The sequence below is a fragment of the Mus musculus genome, chromosome 1, assembly GCF_000001635.26.
Source record: "Mus musculus strain C57BL/6J chromosome 1, GRCm38.p6 C57BL/6J".
Classification (NCBI taxonomy): domain Eukaryota; kingdom Metazoa; phylum Chordata; class Mammalia; order Rodentia; family Muridae; genus Mus; species Mus musculus.
Genome location: NC_000067.6, coordinates 153899822 through 153915367, shown reverse-complemented (window position 1 = coordinate 153915367; position 15546 = coordinate 153899822). Strand labels below are relative to the sequence as shown.

Below are 15546 nucleotides of genomic sequence, written 5' to 3'. Positions count from 1 at the left end.
AGAGAGAGAGAGAGAGAGAGAGAGAGAGAGAGTAGCCAATCAGATGAGGAACATACAAATGAGGCTTAGTGCATAACCAATCCGGGTGTGAGACACGCCTCTCCTAGGCCTATATAAGCAGCACCAGTTCTGGGCTCGGGGTCTCTTCGCCTCTGCAATCAAGCTCTCCCAATAAACGTGTGCAGAAGGATCCTGTTGCAGTGTCGTTCTTGCTGGTCGAGTCGGGTGCGTGCAAGAAACACATAATGATTCAATCAATGATATAGATGATATAGATTCCTCAGAGATGGAAAGTGCTGGGTTAGCGCTCTGGCTTGTTTAGGAAATTCCTACAGCACAGAGAGGCAGAGTTGGGGGGGTGCAGGGAATGGACCTCCCTGAAGGAAATTCATCAGAGCGCCCGTGGTCATATACTCCCTTTCCTGCTAACAGAAGATACTAGCTCATAAAGGGTTTTCCCTCGCCCCCAAAGGAACACAGCATGATAAATTGGAAGAGCATTCTTTTCTTCCAAAACACAAATTTGATCCAACGGTTTCTTTGCAGTGTGGGTGTGATGGCTCATGGAATGGAATTCTAAATCTAGAAGGAATTGAGGAGGGGGGGTGTGTGTGCGTGCGTTCTGGCTTACCACAGTCAGAATCTACAAGGATTTTACCAGTTTTTGTAGGAATTAGTCAGTTAATAGATCAATAACCACATTTGGAATCAAGGAGACGAAGAACTCTATTCTGGGCAAGATAACTGACATTAAGTTCGAGGGCTCAAGCATACACCATTAATACCAGAGACCATTAATACCTGTGCATTAACTGCCCCCGCCCCTCTATATACCCTTTCCCTGCTTTGTATATACTTCCAGGGGTACTGGTAATAACCTTTCTCTGACAGTTTGTGTTCACCTTATTAAAGTTTTCCTTGGCTGAGTAGTCAGCCCCAAGTGTATTTATAGAAGCATTAATAGGTTGGCAGTTTCTAGGCCTTAAATTCGATTAGGAACGAGCTTGTTTGGGAAGCTCCTACAAGGAAGCTCTGATCGGAGTCTTCTCTTACAAAATTGTGTTTCTAAATTTAGCTCCAGTTGGATCGCAAGCTCCTTCCCAGAGACAAGACTCGTGTGGACTCGTGTGTAAAAGTCCCCTCTCTCCCCAATATGATATTGTCTTACTCTCTGCCAAAATGGCCCACACAATCATTTGAAGATTAGCCTGTATCCTCCTTGGTAGTGTCAAAGAAATGTGCAAACCCTAAGAACAGGGCAGAAGAGGAAGGGGAAGTAAAGAAGAGGAAGAGAAAGAATTTTCCTTCATTGGCCACCCCTACTCCTCAGTGACAAGCTCTCACCAAAACATCAAATAGGGCCAAAGTTGGGCCTCAGTCTGCTTGTGTGTTTGGTTGGTTTAGACAGGGTCTCGTGTAGCCAAGGCTGACCTCTAACTGACTATGTAGCCCAGCATGAACTTGAACTTTTGAGCCTTGTCTCCACATCCTGAGTCCTGGTTCAGGCACTTCACAGCACTTTGGAATTTCTTTCTTTTTTTTAATGTGGTGCCCATTGCTTCCTGCCTGCTAGGGAAATATAAACTGGATTATATTCCCACCCACTCCATTTTTATTTATCATTTTATTATTTACTATATCATTATACATTATAAATATATTTAATTAAAATATCATAGCTCATAATTATGTAATGTATTATATAATGTATTATATTATATAAATAAACAACATATTATAGATAATATATTAATTTAATATATAATTTATTAAATCTTGGGCAGTATCTTGAGTGACTCTAATGTCAATAAGGCAGAATGGTAGTAGTCACAAAGGAGTTATCCTAAAGCAGTCAATATTCTGCTAGCAGCCCTCAGATGAAGATGTAGAACTCTCAGCCATGTCTGTACCATGCCTGCATGGACATTATCATGCTCCTGCCTTGATGATAATGGACTGAACCTCTGAACCTGTAAGCCAGCCCCAATTGGTCATGGTATCTGTTTACAGCAGTAAAACCCTAAGACATAGGAGCAGTACCATATAATTAATGTGTGTATATAGCACATATAAACACACCCCCCCATATATATATATATATATATATATATATATATATATATGCTCTCACCAATTTGATATGTGCATATGCACACATGCATTTGTCTGCATATATAAAATGTGAGTTGCCTTTATTCTTCAGATGCTTTTAGTGCTTATTAATTATGTTTGTTAATGATGATTGACCTAAGGCTATAAAGGGTCAAGTCCCTAATCTGCTCACTTTGTTTACAGTAGCAATTTGCTTGCATTCTTTGGGGGTTTATGGAGCATGGCCGCTTTCTATTAGTTATAACCCTTGAAGCAACATAAAGCTCATGGCAGCTTGATTACAGCCAGATTCAAACGCAAGCAGACATTCTTTTCCCTCTACACAGGCTTATTCAGTAGGGTCATAATGTTGGTAGTGGAAATTAGCAAGTTTGATCCTTTAAGCTTATTACTCAGCCAGACAACTGTGGCCTCTAGGTTTCACTACCACCCAGCAGAATGGCAGACTTTAAAAAAGCTCACAAAACTGACTAATCCTTAAACATTGTACTGGCTGGTTTTGTGTGTCAACTTGACACAAGCTGGAGTTATCACAGAGAAAGGAGCCTCCCTTAAGGAAAGGCCTCCATGAGATCCAGCTGTAAGGCATTTTCTCAATTAGTAATCAAGGGTGGTTGAGAGGGTCAACTGTGGGTAGTGCTAGTAGTCTTGGTTCTATAAAAGAGCAGGCTGAGCAAGCCAGGGGAAGGAAGCCAGTAAGTAACATCCCTCCATGGCCTCTGCATCAGCTCCTGCTTCCTGACCTGCTTGAGTTCCAGTAGAAACTTCCTTTGGTGATGAACAGCAATGTGGAAGTGTAAGCGGAAAAAACCCTTTCCTCCCCAACTTGCTTCTTGGTCATGATGTTTGTGCAGGAATAGAAACCCTAAGACAAACAGACCACAAAAGTAAACTCTGCCGGCAACACAGACAGGTCTGGAGACCTGGTGGAAGGGAAGCTGGTCCCAGAAGATTTACTTCAAAGCCCTTCTGAGTGAAGCATCTGCTCCAGGGATAGCACCTTACTCTCTAGACTTCACGCTGCACTGGAACAGGTAGGTCAGCAGGAGCTGGAGTTGTGAAACTTTGGGCGAGCTATCTGGAGCACCAGCCCAAAGCATCAGGTCAAACTCTGTACCTATGTGTTCCGTCCTTCTCAGACACACAGCTCTGACTTTCACATGCTAAGACACACCTTAAAACTCTGTGCACTTGTGATGGATGCCTTTAGTTCCTACCTCGCAACTGACATGACACTAAACACTTGTTTTGTCTTGAAAGAGTGTCTGAGGGCTGGAGAGATGACTCAGCAGGTAAGACTGCTCTTCCAGGGGTCCTGAGTTCAATTCCCAGCAACCACATGATGGTTCACAACCATCTGTAATGAGATCTGATGTCCTCTTCTGGTGTGTCTAAAGAGAGCAGGATGTGTACTCATATACAAAAAAGTACACAAATCTCTAAGAGAGAGAGAGAGAGAGAGAGAGAGAGAGTCTGAGGTAGCCCAGGCTGGCCTCAAACTGGCTACGTAGTGGAAAACAACTTTGAAATGAACTTTTGGATGGGCTGAGAGTACAGACATGCACCACCTTATACCTGATTTACATAGCTTTCTGCTTGCTAGGCAAGCATCTAACAGCTAAACTCCCGCTTTGGGAAGTCGAGTTTAAAGAGTATACTGAGACAACTGGGACCTCACACACCCCAGGGCGTTACTCCATTGAGCCAGAGCCCACATCCGTCTCTTTAAGGCTGAAAGTTTGGCAAATATTGTTTAATATAGCCCCTCATTCTGTTTAATCTATCACTGATACAGTTATCAAGTAACTGGGTCTGTTAAATGAGCAATTAAAAAAAAAAACAAAAACCTTAGAAATGTAAGGGGATTGAACTCTGACCGGGAGAGCAGATGTAATTCTAGGTTCCAGGGTGGAGAAGGAAATACTTCCCACCTGGAATCCTGATCCTATTAAGTTAGGATTTCTTTTCAAGTAACCTTGAGAAGAGAACTGGCTGCAATCGGCTACAAAACAATGAAAAGGACTCAGGTCCTGTGGATGACCCAGGGAAACAGCCACTGGGAGGGAAAAGGTGGACAAATATTTATTTTAACATGAAGACTAGGAAGATTCTGAGAGTAGAAGAGGGCACTTAAAAAAAAATCTCTGTGTGTGTATGTTGAGTGCAATGCTGGCATGTATGTATAGGTGTCGTTTGCATGCCCAACTCTCAAGAAAGCCAGATGGGCACCAGCTCCCCTGGAACTGGAGTTACAAGTGGTTTGTTTCATGCTGTTTGAGCTAGGGTCCTCGAAAGAGCAGCAAGTGCTTTTTAACTGATGAGCCATCTCTACAGTAGGAGGGCAATCACGCCAGACTAGCAGGTTTATAAGCTACTAGGTTTATATTTACTTTATAAGAGAATGCTCGCTTGGAGAAAACTGTCACTTTAAGATCTGTTCCAACAGTCTCTACTAAATTACTGTTGCCCACAACAGCAACAGTGGGGGACTTGGGAGGCAGAACCTGGCAGATCTTGAAGATTCAGGCCAGCCAGGGATACGCAGAGATACCATCACAAACCAGCAACAGCGGAGCTAGTATATGCTCTGGATAGCTACTTTCTACTATCTGGGCATATGCACAGAAGCACCGTGAAAGAGGAAGCGCCTCTTTTAGCTTAGTGAGGAAAATGCTTAAACAGCAACAGGACACAGTAAGGACTCAGCCAGGCTTGGTGGCACAATGTAGGATCCAGATCAAGACTTCAAGCCCAGCCCGGGATGAGTCCCAAACTGGAAATTCTAGGGAGCTGAGCATGAAGTGTAAACATGGAGGTTTGGAACCCAGGTTCAGTGGTCCACAAATGTCTTGGTTGTCCTGAAGCCTGAGAACCTAGGCTGGACAACTCAGGGAAAACCAGGATAAAACAGAGAACTCCACGGAACCTAGTGTTTGGTTAATTAAAATCTAGGACAAGCCAATGCCCCAAGTGTAACGGCCTTCAGCGGCTTCAATAGGCGAGCAAACCTACTGTGTAGATAGCTCCCAGCAGCTGGACCGAGGAAGAACTCAAGAACAGGGGCAGCTAATACACTGTACCACGCTGTATTAAATATCCTGATAAGCCAGGACTGTCAGTGTTCGATAAACCAAGCCCTGGCACCGGAAGTGAAACAGAGGTTCCCATTTGCCAGGAAATTCTAGCAGCCTAGTCACCCAGAGCTGAGGGCAGCCGTGAAAGTGGCCAGGCCCAACGCAAGACCTTAAAGTATCTGTGTCTTATTTTGTGTCACTTGATAGCATGATCCTTGAGTCTGAACTGTTAGACAACACTGCTTTCAAAATGTAAGACCTAACATGAAACTGGGAATTGCCTACTCTGGAGCAAGAACTTTCAAGTTAAAGGCCGGACACTAGGACCCCGTCTCAAAATATCTCGTCAACGTGACTTCATCTTAAAAGCATAAGTACAGATAAGCACATTTTGTCCGTAAACAAGAACCACCCCCCTTCCCTTTCTTTTGATAGAGAAAGAAGGAATGAAATAGCACTTAATTTTTGAGGTTTTTTTTTTTTTTTTGGGAACCACAAAGAAACAAGTCAGAGGAAATCTTATAAATGTTAGGTTGATTTATAAGCGCTGCCTGGCAGTTACAGTCTGTTTACAGTGAGTTATCTAACCGAACATACTATACATGGCAATTAGAAGTCATCATGGCAAGAGAGAAACCACAGTTGGCCCGCTGCCGACACAAACAACCAGAAAACTGAAGGGCAACAGGCTGGGATGGAGGTGGGGGTGTGTTTACTATAAAAGAAAAAAAAAAAGACTATTGGCTTTTTCAGAAGGAAAGTAACAGTCTGCTGGCAGAGGTGACACTAGGAGACAAGTGTTTTAACTCTAGGCCTGTCCTTAATTCCCCTAAGAGCCAAGTGGAGGGAGACATTGAAACAAACAGGCAATTCTGTAAAGTTAGAAACCCTACAAATCTGATTAAAATCTAAACTTGTTTTGCTTTTAAAAAACTTAATATATCAAAAGGCCCGCTTTAGTGACATGCTAATCCCACCAAAAAAATAACCCCAGTAAACCCCCACCCACCCACCCATCAGTAACAGTGTTCAAGTTGACCAGCCAACTCATACTTCTAACTCGTGTGTGGAGTAAGTATACGCATCCCCTAAACCTAAGCCTGGGGACAGGTGGTGGCAAGCAGTGGCATCCCACTGGCTACCTGTCCAACATCTGCTCCTGCAGAGTGGGCAGGGAAACCCTAAGCAGTAATGAAGCTGAGACCCCAAGATAACCAACTTTCCCGGTACTGCATCCTCACCCCTACCTCAAGGGAGCCTCACTTCTAAGCCAAGCCCCTCATCACTCAAACTTGGCACCCAGTGAATAGGATGGTTCTCTCAATTAGAAAGACATACATCCACACATCCATATATATATAACTTTTTTGTTTTTAACATTTAAATATAAAAATACTACTCTGCTTTGTGTTATGAACGGAGGACCAAGAAATGCCAACTTTTTTCTTCCTTCACAGTAGGGCCATCCATCAGGTGACGCGGTGAGCTGTGTTCACACAGAGGGGGACGGATGCCCCCTCCCCCAAGCCAAGGAAGCACAGCGCAAGAAACCAACCTTCAACTCCTCACCTAACTTCCATTTGGAACAGAAAGCTGGTTTCCCCTTTAGAAATAACAGCTCTCTACCAACAGTGGAAATGTCAATCTCAGCCGTTGGGCCTGCCCTTTCAACTATCCTGAAGAAAAAAAAAATGTCCTCTTTCACCATAAGTACACCCGCTTTGTGACAGCTATGCCTACCGGACATGCATACCCGATGAGATGAAGCAGTGGGTTACCCTTCCCCTCCCCCCTCCCGCTCCCTACTAGAAAGCTAGATAGGAAAGAAAGGGTTGGTGTGTAGAGATTAAGAACCTGACCCCTCTATTCTGACCAACAAAAGCAAGATTAACTGGGCACGAGGAATAAAAAGACCTTGGTATTCCATCCTTTTGAGTTACAGTGGGGACAACTGGGAAAGGGAAGAGCTGGGAGAGGGATCACTGGAAGTCTAGTCCACTTAGTTCTTGTATTGGAAGGGTTCGTCGCCTGTTTCGTTGAGGAGACACGTGCGGACGATGGCTTCTGTCACCGCATAGGGGTCACAATTGGCAGAAGGCCGACGGTCTTCAAAGTAGCCCTTCTTCTCCTGGCCGACAGTCCGGGGAATGCGGATACTGGCACCGCGGTTGGCAACACCGGCAGAAAAGTCGTTGATGTTGGAGGTTTCGTGGAATCCAGTCAGACGCCGGGCGTTGTCCAGGCCCCCCTTGGGATCGTAGGCGCGAATGTGGTACTGGTGCCTCTTGCTCAGTTTGTCAATGGCCTCCTCAATGCACCTAGTGGAAACAGTGAAGATGAGGGTCCATCGACAAGGATGGGAGCGGGCATGAATCCCAGAAGAAAGAAGGCACTGTCTCCCTCAGGCCAGTCTTTAACATGCAGTGCAAATTATCCACTGGATGGAAAGACCCCCAATCACTCGCCTCTTCCCACCAGTAAGAATTAAGTTTCCCATTTGCTTGTATTTTTACTTAGTTCGAATGCTTTTCTGTCAATTCTATTCCTAAAGTATTTACCCTATCGCCTCTCCAACAGGCACAAACTGACAGGCTTAGAACAAATATGCAGAGCTAGGCATGTACGTACAGCCTTGTGAGTACCCAAAGCCCTTCTACCCCATGAGAATACAGACGGCTCCAAAGGAAGGTACTTACTTCAGACCATTCTCCTCCCGCATGGCCTTGGTGCTGAAGTTGGTATGGCAGCCTGCACCATTCCAGTTCCCTGGAATGGGCTTGGGGTCAAAGGTTGCTATCACCCCAAAGTCTTCGCACACCCGATGCAAGATAAAACGGGCTATCCAAAGATGATCTCCCATTCGGATCCCCTCACAGGGTCCTATCTGGAATTCCCACTAGAGAGAAAAAGTTGACCTTTAAGATCCACCCTCTGTGATTGCCCCACTTTGTGATCCACCCCTGCTAGCCCGAAGTCCCCATGTGCCTACCTACCCAGGTCTTCAGAGAGGAGGAAAAAGATGGGCACCATTTACCTGGGCAGGCATAACCTCCGCATTTGTCCCCGTAATCTTGACTCCAGCATACAAGCAGGCCCGGTAGTGAGCCTCCACGATGTCCCTGCCGTAGGCCTTGTCTGCTCCCACACCGCAGTAATACGGGCCTGAAGGAGGTTCAAGACACAGCAGGGAAGAGTCAGTCAGGGAATCCAGGAAACCCCAAAGCCCAAAACTAGGAGGGCCTAAACCTGCTTTCCTGAGTCACTAGTCCTGCCTTCAGCTGCAGGCGGGAGAATTTAGGTCATTCCTTCTTTGCCTCGGCCTCGGTAGAGGCCCTGCTTGCTTTTTTTGAGTGGCTTTTCATTAGTTTTGTGTGTACTTGCATATTTACAGTATGGTCAGAGGCTAACTTGAGGGAGTCATTTCTTGCCTTCTACCAAATGGGTCCCAGGAGGAGATTCAGGTTGTCAGGCCTGGTGGGTAACCACTGAGCCATCTCACCACTCTCTGTCACTTTAAATTCTAACCACCTCTGGATGTGAGGGATGCAAGGTCGGTCTACTGTTAAGATTCTGCTGCTGGTCTCCATTTTCTCATTTCAGGATTGCACCTATCTCTGGGGAAGGGGATTTCCTGGACAGTAACAACTTAGGGGAGGAAGTTTCACCCTTTACCCAGTGGGACGTACCTTGGGGTCCAGGGAAGCCATTGGAAGGCCAACCAAATGGGTGGCCGTCTGTTCCCATAAGAGTATATTCCTGCTCCATTCCAAACCAGGGGTGCTGGTTGCTCACCATGTCCATTATCCGTTTACAGATGTGCCTCAAGTTGGTCTCTAGAAATAAAGAATCAACATGCCATCAGGACTAGAGCCCTCTCACACAGCTCCAGTGCTGGTCACAGGAGAGACTGACCCAGGCCTAACCACCATGTTTTATCACCAAGGAAAATGGAAGAAGTGATAATTGTCCATTTGCAGGAAATGGCTAATAGACTTTTTTATAATTAAAGTCAGCCACGCAGCATCATGGGAATGGAATCCGAGCAAGTGGTCACCCTATCTGCATGCTGGCCACCATCCCAACACCACACGCCAGGCACTCATTCTCAGATTCACAGGACAACTGCTTCTAGTTGTCAGATGTATTCCCTAGTGTCTCAGACACTGAAGGCCAGATCTGTTATTGAGAATAATTTGTCCATTAGGTTCACATGCCAGGTGAGTTTAAGTGCTAAGTTTTACAGTTATGACTGGTACAAAAGTAGATAGGTAGACAGACATACAGACATATAATTATATATGAGTATAGCTGAAAACAATTCCCAAGCTAGAAAAAAAATAACCATCTGAGTCTAAGGTATTAACAACCTTCATTTTGGCAGGGCATGGTGGCGCACACCTTTGATCCCAGCACTTGGGAGGCAGAGGCAGGCAGATTTCTGAGTTCAAGGCCAGCCTGGTCTACAGAGTGAGTTCCAGGACAGCCAGGGCTACACAGAGAAACTCTGTCTTGGAAAAAAAAAAACAAAAAAAAACAAACCAAAAAAACCTTCATTTTCACAAATAAGAAAATGAAACCCCAAGAGAGGGTGTTAGGTGGCACACCCAGGTGACAGGACAGGCACAGAGCACACCTTTTACCAATAATGCTACTGCCTTTTGAAACAGAAGCACTGAAGGCCCAGGGCCACCAAGCCTTACTGGCATTGCTAGAAGATATTTCACAGAAGTGAGACTTCCCCAGGTTCAAAGCTATCTGAAAACGGAGATGGATAGCACAGTGCAAACTAAACTCCACGCATGTGCAGGCAGGGTAAATGCACATCCCGAAGTCTCGATGCTCATACTTGTGAGTATTCAGACTCAACAAGCTGTCTGGCATAAAATAGTAACCGATAGTTAACGTGCAGTACTCCCAAGTGATTGTGGCACACGGTCATTCATGTGATCTTCCAATGACTTCGGGATGGGCTCTTATCAGAGAAGACTACTGAGACGGCTCAGTGGGTAAAGGTGTTGCCACTCGAGCCTGGCAACCTGAGTTCCACCTCCAGAGCTCACATAAACAGGCAGGAGACAACCAACTCCAACGCTGCCCGTTGACGTCCACGCACCCAGCAAGGCATGCTCTCCGACGCATGCTCTCCACATACAGCACACACAATTCAGAAGAAAAAAAAGCAGGTAGAACAGTGGTAGATCTAGTATTTAAATTCAAAAACTACAGAACTTTTAAACACAGGCTTTTAGATCAGCAGGTAGAGGTTGCCCGTCAGCAAACAGACAGAAGAGCCAACACTATACAAACAATAAAAGGAACCATGGAAGAAAGGATTGAGCACACTGTTCCCAACAGGAAAGTTCAGGGTAGAATAGCCACCCTGCCATCCCTACGTTCTTAGAGAGCGGCTTCTCAATTCATTGAGAATGTCACCTCCCTAGAGTTTCAGGATTTACAGCCAGCCACACCCATCCCATACTTGCCTGCAGGTTTCCGGTTATACTTGAAAACTTCACATAGCACCAGCTTGTTGGGGTCTTTGCGGAAGGGGTCTCGAAACATGGCAACAGGATGGAGGTACATGTCGCTGTTGGAGCCTTCAGACTGAAAGGTACTAGAGCCATCAAAGTTCCACTCAGGTAACTCTGGGCAAGACAAAGATAGAAAATTAAATTAACTTTAAACGTGTTATTTGAGCCTGCAGGAAGAAGCCAGACGAGGAGGGTTGGATCTCCCGGAATTGAGAGTTACAGATGGTTGTGAGCCACTATGTGGGTGTTGTTAACTGAACCCAGATCGGTGAGAGCAACAAGAGCTCTCAATCACATGAAAGCCCACAACTGTCTGTAACTTCAGTTCCTGCGGTCCTCACTCTTTGATTTCTGCTGGCACTGAGCACATGGAGCGCGCGTGCGCGCGCGCACATACACACCCATATACATACAGTTTTAAAAGTTTTTAGTGCACACGCTAAGAAGACGGTCAGCCTCTTACTCATCCTTTCGTTGCTCACCACCACTTTGTCTTTATGAGGAGTGAGGTGCATGTGACTGCATCTACATCAGGGATAACCTGACGTCACCTATCGCTGTCACCTATCCCAGTTTCTCCTGACCTGAGAGTCCCCAGAGCACTGCATCCCAAGAGCCACCTGAGCAGAAAACCAGTCCTCTCTGTGCAAGTCTCCTGTGTACTCTGGTATCACTTCCAGTGTGTCAGACACACACAGGACAAAACCCAAAACAAACAAAAAAACCCCACCTCCTCCTCTAGGCCATCATCATCTCCCTTCTCCCATTCCCCACAGGTCCAACTGTTGTACTTCAAGTTATGCTTGTATATAAACAGTTGCTTCCCCACCGCTTGCTTGGTCTTTTCCCTACTGTCTTAGTGGTCGGGTTTGACTCTCCAGTTACCTCTGAGTTCTCAGAAAGCAGAGACTGAAGAACCTACCCACACTCTGCCAAGTACCAAGTATACAATCCATGCTCTGTTATCTGGTCACTCGTTCACTCAAACAGAAACATCCTTGGAAGAGTAACCCATCCTAAGCCAGGTAGATGGTGAGGGGGCCACCCCTCTCCTGAGCAGCTATGGCTTACTTGGTCTATGCTGAGAAACACAGGCTACAACTAAAATAAACTTAGAAGTATATACAATTATAAAGTAGCGGCAAAAACCATTTTATGGTTGGTGGTTGCCACAACACTAGCCTTATTAAATGGTGGAAGCATTAGGAAGGGTTGAGACCGACTGTTCTATAAACTAGATAGCATATTCCAGTTACACCAGTCCTCTCAAACTAGGTTCCTGGGGTTGGCCAGGTTAGCACACAGCAGCCTCCCATCCCCCACAAACGTGACCCAGTATTTTTCTTCAATGTACCAGCACACGCCAGAGTCCATCTAAAGAAAGGCTTCCATTGTTGCTGCGCCTCCAGACTATGCAGCAGCTTACTTACGGGTGACTGACTAAGGTCTGAAAAGCCTTGCAAACCAAACAGAAGGAAGGTGGATCCGAGGCTGTGCGTACACTCCCAGGCGTGCGCACACTCCGCCCCGGCACTCACCTTCCACACACTTGGGCTCACAGTCCAGGGTACGGGTCTTGCAGCGCAGTCCTTCTCCGGTACCATCAACCCAGATATACATGGCTTGGACTTTCTCACCCTGGGGCAGGGACATGTACATTTGCTTGATGCCTTTGTTCAAGTGGGAACTTGCTGAGGTGGCCATGGTGGAAGGTGTTCTGGAGAGAGACAGAAATCGCATTTTATTAATATCGAATTCAAAGGGATCCACTGTAGGGGACGGCAAGGGAATCAGGCTGGCGTGCGTGGTGATCTCGCTCCTCTGGGACTGGACACACACAAAGGTGCATTATTCACTCTGCTTTCAAGGGGTTTAAAGTTTTATATTAGACAAGGACCATGCCCCCTCAGGGGGACTAGTTAAGGGATTTTAATAACCGTTAAACTTGAGAAATGTTAGCAGGAGAGAACAAATATCAAGACGTTCATTAACAGAATATCTTATTCTACCAACAGAACTACCTTATTGCCACAGAAAGACTTGACTAATTGACTGTTGAGTCTTGCTTTGTCTTCCACTCTTTGGAACAGCCTTTTTTTTTTTTTTTGGAGACAGGGTTTCTCTGAATGGCCCTGGTTGTCCTGGAGCTCACTTTGTAGACCAGGCTGGCCTTGAACTCAGAAATCCACCTGCCTCTGCCTCCCAAGTGCTGGGATTAAATAAAGGCATGTGCCACCACCGCTCAGCTCTTGGAACAACCTTAAGGGACACACAACCCATTGTAATCCCTACATACCTACATTTAGACTATCTACTTATTTGAGACAAAGTCTCATTGTGGAGCCCTGGAACTTATGCCGACCAGGCTAGCCTCAGAATCAAATTAGATCTGCCCCTCTCAGCATCCTGAACGCTAGAATTAAAGGTGTATGCCACCACCATCTTTAGATTACACAATGAAATACTAGGGCTAGCTGTAAGACTTTAAAGGCTAACATATTCCTGGGAGAAAGAAAGGACCTGTATTATCTGCCACCACTAAGGTGGTAAAAAGTAAAGCCATACTCCAAGGAGCACACTGCTGACTGGTTTTTTGGTTTTTTTTTTTTTTTTTTGAGACAGAGAAATCTCAACAAGCCCTCTCTCTGTCCTAGTAATTACTTACTCATTATTTACACCAAGCTTTCCTCAAAATCAGAGGATCTACCAGTCTCTGCCTCCTGAGAGCTGGGATTAAAGGTATGCCCCCTCCACACCAGGCCTCAACTGCTGACTTCATTACTGTGGTGAAAAGCCTTACTCCAGAGACAGATTTCAATGTGAAAATTAACAGTATTTGACGATCCCACCGGATAATATTTTCTGGTACGTAGAAAAATCCCACTTCTAAGTTTACAAGCCACAGGAGTCGGGGCAAGATCTTCGATGAATGTGAGGCTACAAAAAACCAGCCTCAAAACACAAGAGGAAATGCCCCCCTCCCTCCCTAATCTCCCCGGATAGCTGGAGAGGGAACATATTGTTCTCCTCCAATGACTTGGGCAACTTTCTGAAGTACAGTGGCAAAGTTTCTATGGGCAACCGTCCATGTTTGCCCAAGTGAAAACAACTGCCTCTCCCTCCAAAAGCCTCACCCTTCCCCCGGGGAACAGATGAGCCTCTGCTGTCAAGTCCGATGCAGAACCAAAGCCTCTGCCTACACCACTTAGAGGCCCGGATTGTAATTCTAGATGGCTTCAATTTACACCACTCATCAGCTTTCCTCCTCTGCCGTGCCCCCCGCCCCCCACACACACACATCCAGCATTAATGAACTGTTAGGGGAACCTGAGTTCCTCCTCTGGCCCTGGTTCCCTGAGACCAGCTGGGTGCCAGCAGCCTAGTGTACATAGATAGCACCAACTGGTGTCCCTGTAGTGCAAAGTGGAATGGGTTCTTAAAATTCTGAGTAGTTTCTGCGGGTTGCCAGATGCACCCGGGGTCCTTCGCCCTGACTTTTACTCACCCCAGCCAATGAGAATCAAATGCACTGGGGTTGTACTCTCTAGACCTCCTCTTTTTAGAGCAGTGTTCATGCCTCTCCTCGTTCTCGATTTCTCGCTGGTCTAAGCAACGGAGCTTTTTGGGCGAGGGCGATGGAGTGGGGGACCCAGACCGTTCGGAGGGGGAGGTGCTGGAATAAGACGGGTGCGATTTAATCTTAACCCTCGACTTCTCCCCGGAGTTCACAGAGTAGGCAACGAAGCCTAAAGTATTAGAAGGGGACTCTGAGGACCGAGAATCTCCATCTTCTACGTCTTCAATGGTTGGTTTCTTTGAGTATTTGCGGCTGGGGGAGGATCCCCGCTTCCCGCCCCCGGAGGAGTTGGGGCAATCCACTTTGAAAGCAGCCTTCCCACTAAAATGTCCGGAAAGTCGGTGCCGCGACCCTCGGGCCCGCGTAGATCTCAAGGCCTCTCCCAGGGGGCCATACCCCGGCGAGGGTAGAGGCCGGGTGGCGAGAGTGGGGCGACCGCGGGAGGCACAGCGCGCCGCTGCTGCCTCCGCTTGGCGCGGCCTCTCCACTGCGGAGCCCGCCGGCCACTCCGGGGCTCCGGCTCTCCATTGTTCGGTCATATGGTAAAGGCCTAGGACACGGCGTTGGGAGCTGGGGAGTGGTGCCATCAACGCTTAGGACCACCATCCTCAACCAGACCACCCACAGCGTGACGACGCCCCCCAAATGCGCCGCCAGGAAGAGAGGATCAAGGCGCCTGCGCCCACCTAAGGCAAGAACCCTCTCCCGCTGGGACCACCGGAAAGCCCCCATCTCAGCGTGAACCCCAGCCAACGGCGCCTGCCTCCCGGGGCGGCGCCTCCGGCCGCAAGTATAGAACAGATCAAAACAACCCGCAACCCCGCCCTTCCCGGAGCTTGGCTCACAGCGCGTCCTAGGAACACCAAGCAGAGCCGGCCCGGGCCGCACGCTGCAAACACGCGGGAGGCACGAGCGCTGCATCCCGCTCCGTACAGCAGCTGACTGGAGCTGGGAAGTAGAGTGCGACCCCACAGCCCGGGCGGCCGTACATTCCTGGACCCTCCGTGCGCTTACCAGAGCGGTGGCCGGCCGGATGATGGATGGGTGAACAGGTCAGGAGAGCGAGGCGGAGAGGAGATGGGTGAGCGTGCTGTTCAGACACTCTGCTCTACTCCCATTCTCCGCTCTGCAGGGTCGCTGGCTGCTCGGTACTTTTTATTGACAGCTTGTGCCCGCCCCCAGTCGCCTTGATTGGCTGACCTAGGCCAGGAAACCCGCGCCCATCAGCTGCTGCGCGCCGGGGCCCTGAGGC

At 47.3% G+C, this 15546-nt stretch overlaps 1 protein-coding gene and 1 non-coding gene across 2 annotated transcripts; both read right to left on the bottom strand.

The window, feature by feature from the left end:
• Window positions 1-5644: 5644 nt before the first annotated feature.
• Glul (glutamate-ammonia ligase (glutamine synthetase)) lies at window positions 5645-15439 on the bottom strand. The gene is made up of 7 exons (NM_008131.4): window positions 15309-15439; window positions 12256-12434; window positions 10670-10831; window positions 8873-9019; window positions 8221-8348; window positions 7883-8082; window positions 5645-7504 (listed from the first exon to the last, which is right to left on the bottom strand). The coding sequence occupies exons 2-7, from the start codon at window positions 12419-12421 to the stop codon at window positions 7186-7188; spliced, it is 1122 nt and encodes a 373-aa protein (NP_032157.2). The 5' UTR covers window positions 12422-12434; window positions 15309-15439; the 3' UTR covers window positions 5645-7185.
• Window positions 15332-15442, bottom strand: Mir8114 (microRNA 8114). The gene has a single exon (NR_106194.1). It is a non-coding gene; the product is annotated as a microRNA 8114 (primary transcript).
• Window positions 15443-15546: the final 104 nt, after the last annotated feature.

Bases quoted from the DNA above. Each gene is read 5' to 3' on its own strand.
- Glul (NM_008131.4), bottom strand. From the start codon at position 12,421: ATGGCCACCTCAGCAAGTTCCCACTTGAACAAAGGCATCAAGCAAATG. The intron at 8,083-8,220 runs GTAAATGGTGCC...TTTTCTCTCTAG, and splicing joins CGGAGGTTATGCCTGCCCAG to TGGGAATTCCAGATAGGACC. The intron at 7,505-7,882 runs GTAAGTACCTTC...TGTTTCCACTAG, and splicing joins CGGGAGGAGAATGGTCTGAA to GTGCATTGAGGAGGCCATTG.